Genomic DNA, 13,871 nt, shown 5'->3' with positions numbered 1-13,871 from the left:
AGCACCTTGGAGAGCGACAGCGGAAGACGTCTCCCACTCTGTCTGCTGCGGCTGTCCTCGACACACCCGCCACCAAGCCGACACCATATACACGTTGCATTAATTTAACACCTTCATGTTATCCAACGATGAAATTCTAATAATACGTGTGTGAGAACGAGACCGCAGACGGCTCTTACCTGAACGGCTGATCAAAATAAATAAAGAAAGAAAGAAAGAAAGGAGTTTGTACCTTAATCATGCGATAAAATGCAAAAAGAGGAGATTCATGTCTCACAATATTAAATAAATAGTCTAATTAGATGTACTTCAAAAGAGTAGGATTAGGGGACACAAAGAACGTTCCGCCTCTCTGTGGTGATCCCCGCTCCCGCCACTGGGTGTCGCTCATATCACTGATTATGGTAATGCTGCTTGTATGCGCCAGGGCGCAGGTAGTATACTATAGCAAAGACAGGTCAAAAGGGTATTTACACACATGTAATGTGTATGCAAGACAATACTTAACACAATCCTGGATGAGCTAGAAAGGAGAGCAGAGATAGGAGAGAGGAGGAAGAGAAGAGAGAGGAAGGAGAGAGGAGAAACTAAGAGGAGAGGATGGAGAGGAGAGCAGAGCTGACAAAACAGGTCATGGTCACTCACACACATGAGGAGAATCTTTACATGTAGTCACTGTGACCTTTGTGTTAGTGTGTTACACATGTTGGGTTGTTGCATGGTGGACATTAAAAGTAAATAGACTCATCAGCTGTTTTTCTATTTTTATTTAAATCAGAAAAGTTGTCATACATTCATACATTTTATTGTTTTCAATCATGATTCAGAAGTAAAATAATGATTTGATTATTATGATGCAAATTAATCCCTGAAAATAGTTCAACATAACTGCAACCATAAACAATTGTATAGCAGTAAACCATTTAAAAAAACATGAGAAAAAGGACAATGAAGTACGTATATACTGTAATGTAATCATTTACAATGGGTTATATTTTTATATAGATAGAATAGAGTTATTTTCTTAATGAAATTTTCCTTTTTAAATAACAGCAGTGCAACATTAAAGCAGTTCTCTCAGATCTCAAATGGTAGAGATTATAATTTAGGAAACAACATTAGTTGTTTTGGTTGTTTGATTATTTTATTATCAAACAAAGGCCCTAGTCTGTTTGATTGACAGGTGAGATGATCAGGGGGGCAGAGTTGTTACCTTCATAATTATAGACACCTGGACCGAGGAATGGATAGAGAGGCTCAGTAAAGGTGCAGCCAGTAGCAGAGTAGATATGAACCCTGGCTTCCACATCATAGAAGGAGACCAGACCCTCATCATAATCAACAAACACCCCCACCTTCTGGAGCTCAGCTCTCAGAGGGAGATGGACAGGAGGTTTATCTCTGAATACCAACCCATCCTTGTTATAAAAAATATTCCAGTAACCCGTCTCAGGGGTCGCTATGATCTTACCTATTATGTTGATGGACTCTCTGGACACTCCTAAAGACCATGCAGTCTTGTCTTTAACCTGGACCTCAAAGTAAAATCTCCCTGAGGAGAAGCTCTGCCTCGTGAGAACATATATTGTCTGTGTAAATCTCTTAGGGTTGTCTGGGAGTTTTTTCACTACACCTCCATGATGTACTTGTTTCCCATCCTCAGACAGGATGAGCTGACGATGAGCTGTATCAGGATCCAGAGTCACATCTACTTCATACTGCTGGACCCTCTTCAGTTCAGCATCACGCAGCTTCTTTATCTCCATGTTCAGTGTCTCCTCCAGCTGATCCAGGGATCTCCTCAAGGTCCCTATGTATGACGGAGGACAGACCTCCACTGTCGTCCAGTCCCTGGTGGGTGGAGGATCCTTCAGGGATCTGAAGGCCTGGAGGAAGTGGAGGTGGTCTTTAGTGTGTGAGAGCTGCTTCACCTCTGAGCTTCTATTGGTCAGGTCTTTTATTTCCTGCTCCAGCTCTTTGATGAGGTCTTCAGCTTGTCTCTCTGTGGAGTTGAGTTTCTCTTTAACGGCTCGATGGAAATCATCCTTGCACTTTCCAATGCAGCGCTTCAGAGCGGTGAGGACCTGCACACTGTCAGCTATCTCTCTGTCTGCATCTTTCTTGCTCATTCCTACTGTGTCTTTGATCTCCTTAATCTTTCTTTTTCTCTCCTGGATCATCTGCTGAACTTCAGCCTCTATCTTCCCCAGCTGGGCCGTCTTAACTTCATATTGCTCCTTTAGAGGTACAACAGGATGGGACTTGTGGTCTGTCTCTGTGCAGAACTGACACACACACACCTGTTCAGTCTTGCAGAAGAGCTCCAGAATTTGAGTGTGTTTCTTACACATCCTGTCTTCCAGACGGTCCATAGGCTCGACCAGCCGATGTTTCTTCAGGCGAGAGACTCTCTGATGTGGCTCCAGGTGGGTTTGGCAGTAAGAGGTGAAACACACTAGGCAGGACTTCACGGCCTTCAGCTGCGTCCCAGTACAGAAGTCACAGGGAACCTCTCCTGGTCCAACACATCGCTGCTTTTTTAACGTTCTAAACTGAGCAGCCATCCCTGATAAGAGGGTATTGACCTGTAGATCAGGTCTAGTGTGGAAAATCTTGTTGCAAACTGGACATTTGTACTGGACTTGTCCATCCCAGAACTTATTAATACAGGTTCTGCAGAAGTTGTGTCCACATGGTGTGGAAACTGGGCTGCTGAACACATCCAGACAGATGGAACATGAAAAGTTCTCAGACCAGGAAGTTTTAGCAGAGGCCATTCCTAGACACAGACGACAAGATTTATGTACTGAGCAATCCCATTATATTTGTTATTCCATAACGGCAAAAACTGTTTTAACTTCTCTCAAAGTTGTTCTGCTTTACTCACCTTGTCGTTGTTGTTTCTGTCTGTCAGACAATTTTTCCCAAAATGCGATTTCCTGTTCTCCTGAACGAGAGAACTGCTTCCACGACGGTTGCTTTGGTTTCTATGAACCTTAGGTTTCGTTTCCTCAACATGACGTCCTCTCCTCTCCTCCCTTAACACATGGCTCTTCCCCTTAACACCTGGCTCCTTCCCTTTACACCTGGCTCCTCCCCTTTACACCTGGCTCCTCCCCCACGGCACGAGTGCACTGCATTATTGCGCACTGTGTGGCCTCTTCAAATGCGTAACCGTTGATGTGTGTTCTCTTCTTTCTGGAGTTAAAGGAGAGCCGATGCAGAACAAGAGACTTTATGGTGATTTAGTGGTGATTTGCGACTGTAACTGGGATTCATCGGTGTTGATCTATCCGGGTTTCCGGGGCTTCCCCGAATACTTTTTATCCAACCCCGATCCGATTTTCAACAAACAGACAGAGAGCAAAGAGCTGTTTATTGGCGCTACGCTGCTGTAGGAACTCTCCCCGATGTGCACGCCCACAGTGCACACACAAGCAGCAGAGCTGAGAGCAGCAGACAGCGATACAGTCTGGTCAGGGGAAAGTTAGCCCCGTTTGAAGAACTAGTGCACCCCCTGCTGGTAAAAGAAGGGTCACACGCACACACACGCACACACACACGCACACACACGCACACACACACACACACGCACACACACACACACACACGCACACACACACACACGCACACACACACACGCACACACACACACACACGCACACACACACACACACACACACACACACACACACACACACACACACACACACACACACACACACACACACACACGATGCTTTCAACCTGAAGCGATCACTGAACCATTGAGCAGTGCCCATTTAACCAGTGATGTGCGCCGCTCTGCCAGTCTGCGGACTCACGTGACAACCGTGGTCTTTGGGGAACACAAATCTAGAGACGGAGGACAGACGGACGCAGTGTGCTGCTCGCTCTGCACTAGAGAGAGTGTGTCCTCTCACGATGTTTCAATTAGTTTTGTTTCATGTTTGTGTGTGTGTGTGTGTGTGTGTGTGTGTGTGTGTGTGTGTGTGTGTGTGTGTGTGTGTGTGTGTGTGTGTGTGTGTGTGTCTCTGTGTGAGTAATAAATGAGCTGAAGTTCCGGGGCAGAGACACTGGCTATTCAGAGTACGTTAAATTATTCTAGTGAAGTGACCCTAGTGGACCACACTAGCTGCCACATTAAAGAACTCTAGTGTCAGTGAATTATCACTTCTACCTCTAATCAGCCATCAGAGTATTAATTCATGTTCCGTATGGCCCTGACACACCAACCAGATTATCGGCCGTCGGACAGTCTGGCGAGTTTGGTGACCTGAGTCTGTTCGGTGTGTGTGCTGTGCAGTCGGTCGTCGTCAAAGCCGTCGGTGATCTCTCAAGCCGTCTGTGTTCTTATCAGCCGATTGCACACGTTGAATCGGCCACGACTAAATCGGTCCGACTACCTCTTCTGCCGCCGATCGGCAGTCGGAATGGTGTGTCAGGGCCTTTAGATGACAGGTTAGGGGTCCACACTCACTTTTCTATCACAGTCTATGGAACCACTGAAGTTACCTGGGCCCCCCCCCCGGCCACCCTATGAAGCTCTAGTTCCACCGCTGCAAGCCCCCCCAGAGTGTTACGTTGTTTTGATCGCCGCATATGTTTGAATGGAGTTATGTTTTGTGCAGTGAGCAGTACCTGGAAGAAAACAGCATTTTGTGCGATGAGTAAAGTAGTCTATAGTCGCTGTCCTTTGAGGGTAGAGCTGAACCATGGATCAGTGGAGCAAAATAATTGTGCGCCGTCTTAAAAAAGGCTAAATTAGAGCTAAAGCACTTCAAATATTTGCCCAAATAAATCGTAATATTGCCTAGGTAATTTGTAAACACGTGTAATGTGTATGCAAGACAATACTTAACACAATCCTGGATGAGCTAGAAAGGAGAGATAGGAGAGAGGAGGAAGAGAAGAGAGAGGAAGGAGAGAGGATAAACTAAGAGGAGAGGATGGAGAGGAGAGGAGAGGTGACGAGACAAAGTCACGGTCACTCACACACATGGGGAGAATCTTTACATGTAGTCACTGTGACCTTTGTGTTAGTGTGTTACACATGTTGGGTTGTTGCATGGTGGACATTAAAAGTAAGTCAACTCATCAGCTGTTTTTCTATTTTTATTTAAATCAGAAAAGTGTTGTCATACATTCATACATTTTATTGTGTCATCATTCATGATCAGAAGAAAAGTAATGATTCGATTATTATGATGCACATCAATCCCTGAAACTAACTGCAACCATAAACAATTGCAAAGCAGTAAACCTTTAAAAACATGAAAAAGCGACACTGAAGAATATGTTATCTAATGATGTACAATGGGTTGTAATTTATAATAGTCAGGGTTAATTTCCTACTGAATTTTTCCTTGTTAAATGACAGCAGTACAACATTAATGCAGATCTCTCAGATCTCACATGGTAGAGATTCTAATTCAGGAAACAACATTAGTTGTTTTGGATGGTTTGATTATTTTATTATCAAACAAAGGTCCTAGTCAGTTTGATTGACAGGTGATATGATCAGGGGGGCAGAGTTTATGCCTCCATAATTATAAAGACATGGACCGAGGAATGGATAGAGAGGCTCAGTAAAGGTGCAGCCAGTAGCAGAGTAGATATGAACCCTGGCTTCCACATCATAGAAGGAGACCAGACCCTCATCATAATCAACAAACACCCCCACCTTCTGGAGCTCAGCTCTCAGTGGGAGACGGACAGCAGGTTTATCTCTGAATAACAACCCATCGTTGTAGTAGTAAAGAGTCCAGTACCCCGTCTCAGGGGTCCACATGATCTCACCTTTTCTGTTGATGGACTCTCTGGCCACTCCTAAACACCATCCAGTCTTGTCTTTAACCTGGACCTCAAAGTAAAATCTCCCTGAGGAGAAGCTTTGCCTTGTGAGAACATATACAAGCTGTGTAAATCTCTTAGGGTTGTTTGGGAGTTTCTTCACTACACCTCCATCATGTACTTGTTTCCCATCCTCAGACAGCATGAGCTTGGGATGAGCTGTATCAGGATCCAGAGTCACATCTACTTCATACTGCTGGACCCTCTTCAGTTCAGCAGCATCATGCAGCTTCTTCATCTCCATGTTCAGTGTCTCCTCCAGCTGATCCAGGGATCTCATCAAGGTCCCTACGTATGACGGAGGACGGACCTCCACTGTCGTCCAGTCCCTGGTGGGTGGAGGATCCTTCAGGGATCTGAAGGCCTGGAGGAAGTGGAGGTGGTCTTTAGTGTGTGAGAGCTGCTTCACCTCTGAGCTTCTATTGGTCAGGTCTATTATTTCCTGCTCCAGCTCTTTGATGAGGTCTTCAGCTTGTCTCTCTGTGGAGTTGAGTTTCTCTTTAACGGCTCGATGGAAATCATCCTTGCACTTTCCAATGCGGCGCTTCAGAGCGGTGAGGACCTGCACACCGTCAGCTATCTCTCTGTCTGCGTCTTTCTTGCTCATTCCTACTGTGTCTTTGATCTCCTTAATCTTTCTTTTTCTCTCCTGGATCATCTGCTGAACTTCAGCCTCTATCTTCCCCAGCTGGGCCGTCTTAACTTCATATTGCTCCTTTAGAGGTACAACAGGATGGGACTTGTGGTCTGTCTCTGTGCAGAACTGACACACACACACCTGTTCAGTCTTGCAGAAGAGCTCCAGAATTTGAGTGTGTTTCTTACACATCCTGTCTTCCAGACGGTCCATAGGCTCGACCAGCCGATGTTTCTTCAGGCGAGAGACTCTCTGATGTGGCTCCAGGTGGGTTTGGCAGTAAGAGGTGAAACACACTAGGCAGGACTTCACGGCCTTCAGCTGGGTCCCAGTACAGAAGTCACAGGGAACCTCTCCTGGTCCAACACATCGCTGCTTTTTTAACGTTCTAAACTGAGCAGCCATCCCTGATAAGAGGGTATTGACCTGTAGATCAGGTCTAGTGTGGAAAATCTTGTTGCAAACTGGACATTTGTACTGGACTTGTCCATCCCAGAACTTATTAATACAGGTTCTGCAGAAGTTGTGTCCACATGGTGTGGAAACTGGGCTGCTGAACACATCCAGACAGATGGAACATGAAAAGTTCTCAGACCAGGAAGTTTTAGCAGAGGCCATTCCTAGACACAGACGACAAGATTTATGTACTGAGCAATCCCATTATATTTGTTATTCCATAACGGCAAAAACTGTTTTAACTTCTCTCAAAGTTGTTCTGCTTTACTCACCTTGTCGTTGTTGTTTCTGTCTGTCAGACAATTTTTTTTTTCTCCCAAAATGCGATTTCCTGTTCTCCTGAACGAGAGAACTGCTTCCACGACGGTTGCTTTGGTTTCTATGAACCTTAGGTTTCGTTTCCTCAACATGACGTCCTCTCCTCTCCTCCCTTAACACATGGCTCTTCCCCTTAACACCTGGCTCCTTCCCTTTACACCTGGCTCCTCCCCTTTACACCTGGCTCCTCCCCCACGGCACGAGTGCACTGCATTATTGCGCACTGTGTGGCCTCTTCAAATGCGTAACCGTTGATGTGTGTTCTCTTCTTTCTGGAGTTAAAGGAGAGCCGATGCAGAACAAGAGACTTTATGGTGATTTAGTGGTGATTTGCGACTGTAACTGGGATTCATCGGTGTTGATCTATCCGGGTTTCCGGGGCTTCCCCGAATACTTTTTATCCAACCCCGATCCGATTTTCAACAAACAGACAGAGAGCAAAGAGCTGTTTATTGGCGCTACGCTGCTGTAGGAACTCTCCCCGATGTGCACGCCCACAGTGCACACACAAGCAGCAGAGCTGAGAGCAGCAGACAGCGATACAGTCTGGTCAGGGGAAAGTTAACCCCGTTTGAAGAACTAGTGCACCCCCTGCTGGTAAAAGAAGGGTCACACACACACACACACACACACGAGAAAATGAAAGAGGAGAAGGTGGAAGAGAGAGGAGAGGGGGAGAGAGGAAGAGGTATGAAGGGGAGGAGGAGGAGAGGAAGAAGAGGATGAAGGGTGTGAGTGGAGGTGTTGAGGGACGGGAGGGGTAGGATGAGGAAGGGGAGGAGAAAGGGGGGAGTTGGAGGAGGAAGGAGGGGTGAAGAATAAAGAAAGGATGGGTAAGGGGAGGGAGGAGGAAGTGGTGATAGAGGGAGAAGGAAGAAGGAGGAGATAAGAGAGGAAGAAATAATCCCTAAACCCTAGAATAACGACAGCTATCCACAGATACTCTAATGAATACATAATCACATGTTAGTGTAAACCTTCTTTATTTCAGTTTTTAACTGAATCAACAAAGTTATTTTTCTCTAAAAGCGTCTGCTCAACGACTCAATAGCAGGTCGTCATGGTGACGGATGATGGGAGCATTTGCACCTCTGGGTGCTGCGGGGCCTCCGGTGCGTCCCTGCCGCCCCGGGCCCAGCTCCGCTTGGTCGGGCGGTCGACGGCGGCGAGCTTGATGAGCGCGGAGAAGACGAAGGCCGGCGTGGCGCCGCGCTGACGAACCGGCCCGTGGGCGGCGGCGGACGCCATCCTGGGCGGCGAGTTCCTGGCGCCTGATGCTCAGCTTTGTCACGGTGATCACCGTGGGGACGCCCAAACAAACAAACAAACCAACAAACAAACAAATGAATGTAAGCAACACAGAGTGAAACAGGGTTTAGAGTTTGAATCCGTCTCTTTCTGTCCGGTTACCTCAGTGTGGGGCCCCGTCTAAAGCTAGGGCCCCACTACACGCTGCTTTCAACCTGAAGCGATCACTAAACCATTGAGCAGTGCCAATTTAACCAGTGATGTGCACCGCTCTGCCAGTCTGCGGACTCACGTGACAACCGTGGTCTTTGGGGAACACAAATCTAGAGACGGAGGACAGACGGACGCAGTGTGCTGCTCGCTCTGCACTAGAGAGAGTGTGTCCTCTCACAATGTTTCAATCAGTTTTGTTTCATGTGTGTGTGTGTGTGTGTGTGTGTGTGTGTGTGTGTGTGTGTGTGTGTGTGTGTGTGTGTGTGTGTGTGTGTGTCTCTGTGTGAGTAATAAATTAGCTGCAGTTCCGGGGCAGAGACACTGGCTATTCAGAGTACGTTAAATAATTCTAGTGAAGTGACCCTAGTGGACCACACTAGCTGCCACATTAAAGAACTCTAGTGTCAGTGAATTATCACTTCTACCTCTAATCAGCCATCAGAGGATTAATTCATGTTCCGTATGGCCCTGACACACCAACCAGATTATCGGCCGTCGGACAGTCTTGCGAGCTCGGTGACCTGAGTCTGTTCGGTGTGTGTGCTGTGCAGTCGGTCGTCGTCAAAGCCGTCGGTGATCTTTTTCAAGCCGTCTGTGTTCTTATCAGCCGATTGCACACGTTGAATCGGCCACGACTAAATCGGTCCGACTGCCTCTTCTGCCGCCGATCGGCAGTCGGAATGGTGTGTCAGGGCCTTTAGATGACAGGTTAGGGGTCCACACTCACTTTTCTATCACGGTCTATGGAGACACTGAAGTTACCTGCCCCCCCCCCCCTGGCCACCCTATGAAGCTCTAGTTCTACCACTGCAAGCCCCCCCGAGTGTTACGTTGTTTTGATCGCCGCATATGTTTGAATGGAGTTACGTTTTGTGCAGTGAGCAGTACCTGGAAGAAAACAGCATTTAGTGCGATGAGTAAAGTAGTCTATAGTCGCTGTCCTTTGAGGGTAGAGCTGAACCATGGATCAGTGGAGCAAAATAATTGTGCGCCGTCTTAAAAAAGGCTAAATTAGAGCTAAAGCACTTCAAATATTTGCCCAAATAAATCGTAATATTGCCTAGGTAATTTGTAAACACGTGTAATGTGTATGCAAGACAATACTTAACACAATCCTGGATGAGCTAGAAAGCAGAGATAGGAGAGAGGAGGAAGAGAAGAGAGAGGAAGGAGAGAGGAGAAGATGGAGAGGAGAGGAGAGATGACAAGACAGAGTCACGGTACTCACACACATGGGGAGAATCTTTACATGTAGTCACTGTGACCTTTGTGTTAGTGTGGAACACATGTTGGGTTGTTGCATGATGGACAAAGTAAACCGACTCAACAGCTGTTTTTCCACTTTTATTGAAACCATAATGTTTATACATTTGATTGTTTTGTCATTCATGATTCCGAAGTATGAACTAATAGTAATGTTTAGATGATTATGATATACAGATTAATCCTCAAACCATGCTCTACGTAACTGTAACCATTAACAATTGTACAGCAGTAAACCTTTAAAAAAAACTGGAGAAAACAGACAATAAAGAATTTGTTTTTACATTTGATTGTTTTGTCATTCATGATTCCGAAGTATGAACTAAAAGTAATGTTTAGATGATTATGATGCACATCATTCCCTGAAACTAGTTATACATAACTGCAACCATAAACAATTGTATAGCAGAAAACCTTTAAAACATGAAAAAGAGACAATGAAGAACATAATGTTATCTAATGCTTTACAAACATAATTTATAATAGTCAGGGTTCACTTCCTACTGAATGTTTCCTTATAAATAACAGCAGTGCAACATTAAAGCAGTTCTCTCAGATCTCAAATGGTAGAGATTATAATTCAGGAAACAACATTAGTTGTTTTGGTTGTTTGATTATTTTATTATCAAACAAAGGGCCTAGTCTGTTTGATTGACAGGTGAGATGATCAGGGGGGCAGAGTTGTTACCTTCATAATTATAGACACCTGGACCGAGGAATGGATAGAGAGGCTCAGTAAAGGTGCAGCCAGTAGCAGAGTAGATATGAACCCTGGCTTCCACATCATAGAAGGAGACCAGACCCTCATCATAATCAACAAACACCCCCACCTTCTGGAGCTCAGTTCTCAGAGGGAGATGGACAGGAGGTTTATCTCTGAATATCAACCCATCCTTGTTATAAAAAATATTCCAGTAACCCATCTCAGGGGTCGCTATGATCTTACCTATTATGTTGATGGACTCTCTGGCCACTCCTAAAGACCATGCAGTCTTGTCTTTAACCTGGACCTCAAAGTAAAATCTCCCTGAGGAGAAGCTCTGCCTCGTGAGAACATATATTTTCTGTGTAAATCTCTTAGGGTTGTCTGGGAGTTTCTTCACTACACCTCCATGATGTACTTGTTTCCCATCCTCAGACAGGATGAGCTGACGATGAGCTGTATCAGGATCCAGAGTCACATCTACTTCATACTGCTGGACCCTCTTCAGTTCAGCATCACACAGCTTCTTTATCTCCATGTTCAGTGTCTCCTCCAGCTGATCCAGGGATCTCCTCAAGGTCCCTACGTATGATGGAGGACAGACCTCCACTGTCGTCCAGTCCCTGGTGGGTGGAGGATCCTTCAGGGATCTGAAGGCCTGGATGAAGTGGAGGTGGTCTTTAGTGTGTGAGAGCTGCTTCACCTCTGAGCTTCTATTGGTCAGGTCTATTATTTCCTGCTCCAGCTCTTTGATGAGGTCTTCAGCTTGTCTCTCTGTGGAATTGAGTTTCTCTTTAACGGCTCGATGGAAATCATCCTTGCACTTTCCAATGCGGCACTTCAGAGCGGTGAGGACCTGCACACTGTCAGCTATCTCTTTGTCTGCGTCTTTCTTGCTCATTCCTACTGTGTCTTTGATCTCCTTAATCTTTCTTTTTCTCTCCTGGATCATCTGCTGAACTTCAGCCTCTATCTTCCCCAGCTGGGCCGTCTTAACTTCATATTGCTCCTTTAGAGGTACAACAGGATGGGACTTGTGGTCTGTCTCTGTGCAGAACTGACACACACACACCTGTTCAGTCTGGCAGAAGAGCTCCAGAAGTCGGTTGTGTTTCTTACACATCCTGTCTTCCAGACGGTCCATAGGCTCGACCAGCCGATGTTTCTTCAGGACTGCGACTCTCTGATGTGGCTCCAGGTGCTTTTGACAGAAAGATGTGAAACACACTAGGCAGGACTTCACAGCCTTCAGCTGGGTCCCAGTACAGACGTCACAAGGAACCTCTCCTGGTCCAACACATCGCTGCTTTTTTAACGTTCTAAACTGAGCAGCCATCCCTGATAAGAGGGTATTGACCTGTAGATCAGGTCTAGTGTGGAAAATCTTGTTGCAAACTGGACATTTGCACCGGACTTGTCCATCCCAGAACTTATTAATACAGGTTCTGCAGAAGTTGTGTCCACATGGTGTGGAAACTGGGCTGCTGAACACATCCAGACAGATGGAACATGAAAAGTTCTCAGACCAGGAAGTTTTAGCAGAGGCCATTCCTAAACACAGACGACAAGGTTTATGTATTGAGCAAGTTCATTATTTTCAGAATTCCATTACAGGAAGAGAGGTTTTAACTTCTATCAAAGTTGTTCTGTTTTACTCACCTTGTTGTGGTTTCTGTCTGTCAGACTATTTGTTCCAAAATGGTTTTATTTTCCTCCTGAAAGAGAGAACTGCTTCCATGTCGGATGGATTTGGTTTCTGGGAATGTTGAGTTTTGCTTCCTGATCAAGACGTCCTCTGCTTTCCTCCCCTAACACCTGGCTCCTCCCCAACTTAATATTGAGTTTAAACTGGTAGTTATATAAGGCTCATCTCTCAGACTCATAAAACAGCTGCATCACGTGACTCAGGGTAGGGCAGACAAACCAGACGAACAAGTTGACTATTCAGAGACATCACAGTCAATGCCAGCGCAGAGACAGCAAAACAAACCTAAAATCTGCCGTGGCATTTAACAATGTCACATTATCACTGGTGGTTCATTATGGGTAGCTTTTACATGCCAGGGACAAACAGTGTGAAAATCTGAAGTGATGGACAACTGGTTTTGTAGTTTGGTTCTAGTTGTTATTTAGGGTTATCAAGGTGTACAAGGTCACTTGCAGTCAAGTTGTGAAGAAAACCAAACACTCTGTGGGAGCCGGTCCCAACCCACTATCAGAATTTAAAACATGCATTCTGGCTAACGTCTGTTAGACGGAAGTTTTCCATTAAGGGGCGGGGCTTGATTTCAGATCTGGTTTTCATCGTCTCTGGGGTGGAGCCAGAACACTTGATTCATGTAACCTGATAACCCAGAACTGCCAGTAACTTAAAGTGCAGTAGCATGTGAGTAATAGAGGGTCATTTGAGGGCATATTTACATACGTTTTTAAAAAGTTTGCATTTATGTTGAGATTAGGAGCAAGATGCATCCACATCACTACTATGTAACCCACTGCATCACCTTTCATCAATCAAACCACAACAAAACAAGAAAAAACTTTTCGGTATGATGGCTGTATGATGTCATCATATAAGGTTCTTTATTTCCCTGTTATACACACAAACACACGACACGCACACACACAAATGCGTGACACAAATTTGTCACCATACCAACAACTCAGCAGGAAACCAAAGTCGGTCAGTCGGTCAGTCAGTCAGTCAGTCAGTCAGTCAGTCAGTCAGTCAGTCAGTCAGTCAGTCAGTCAGTCAGTCAGTCAGTCGGTCAGGTCAGGTCAGGTCAGGTCAGGTCAGGTCAGGCTCTCTCTCTCTCTCTCTCTCTCAATGCGTCATGGTAAACGGAAGAGTATATAGTGACAAGGGGGGAGAGCAAAAGATAGAGAGAGAGAGAGAGAGAGAGACACACACAGACATACAGACAAACAGAGAGAGGGAGAGATGAATCAAACCAGATAAATCATTGACATGACCTTTAAGGCTAGTAGCTAGGCTAGTATTTAACACCCTAAACCCTAAGCCCTCTACAGGACAAGGAAACACCCCCTAAAATCCCAGAGGGAAGGAACCCTGGCCTGACCGATAATAAAACACCTTAGTGGACGTTATAACGCTTTAGACGACACAACATTTAACACAACTGAGGGTGAGATGGTTAGCAAGGAGGTCGCTCATCAATG

The 13,871-nt window shown here is 45.6% G+C and overlaps 2 protein-coding genes across 2 annotated transcripts; both read right to left on the bottom strand.

Moving 5' to 3' along the window:
- Positions 1-1,163: 1,163 nt before the first annotated feature.
- Positions 1,164-2,777, bottom strand: LOC311369835 (E3 ubiquitin-protein ligase TRIM39-like; the record flags this gene model as incomplete). Its single annotated transcript, XM_084488051.1, has 1 exon — positions 1,164-2,777. The coding sequence occupies one exon, from the start codon at positions 2,775-2,777 to the stop codon at positions 1,164-1,166; it is 1,614 nt and encodes a 537-aa protein (XP_084344177.1).
- A 2,457-nt stretch (positions 2,778-5,234) lies between these two features.
- LOC311369740 (uncharacterized protein) lies at positions 5,235-12,240 on the bottom strand (the record flags this gene model as incomplete). Its single annotated transcript, XM_084487951.1, has 5 exons — positions 5,235-7,110; positions 7,219-7,333; positions 8,354-8,528; positions 8,805-8,818; positions 10,642-12,240. 5 exons carry the CDS (start codon positions 12,238-12,240, stop codon positions 5,492-5,494), a joined length of 3,522 nt encoding a protein of 1,173 aa, XP_084344077.1. The 3' UTR covers positions 5,235-5,491.
- Positions 12,241-13,871: the final 1,631 nt, after the last annotated feature.

Source organism: Micromesistius poutassou (genome assembly GCF_964030765.1).
Source record: "Micromesistius poutassou genome assembly, chromosome: 24".
NCBI lineage: Eukaryota > Metazoa > Chordata > Actinopteri > Gadiformes > Gadidae > Micromesistius > Micromesistius poutassou.
Note: the sequence above shows the minus strand (reverse complement) of the source record. Positions and strands in the feature narration are given on the sequence as shown.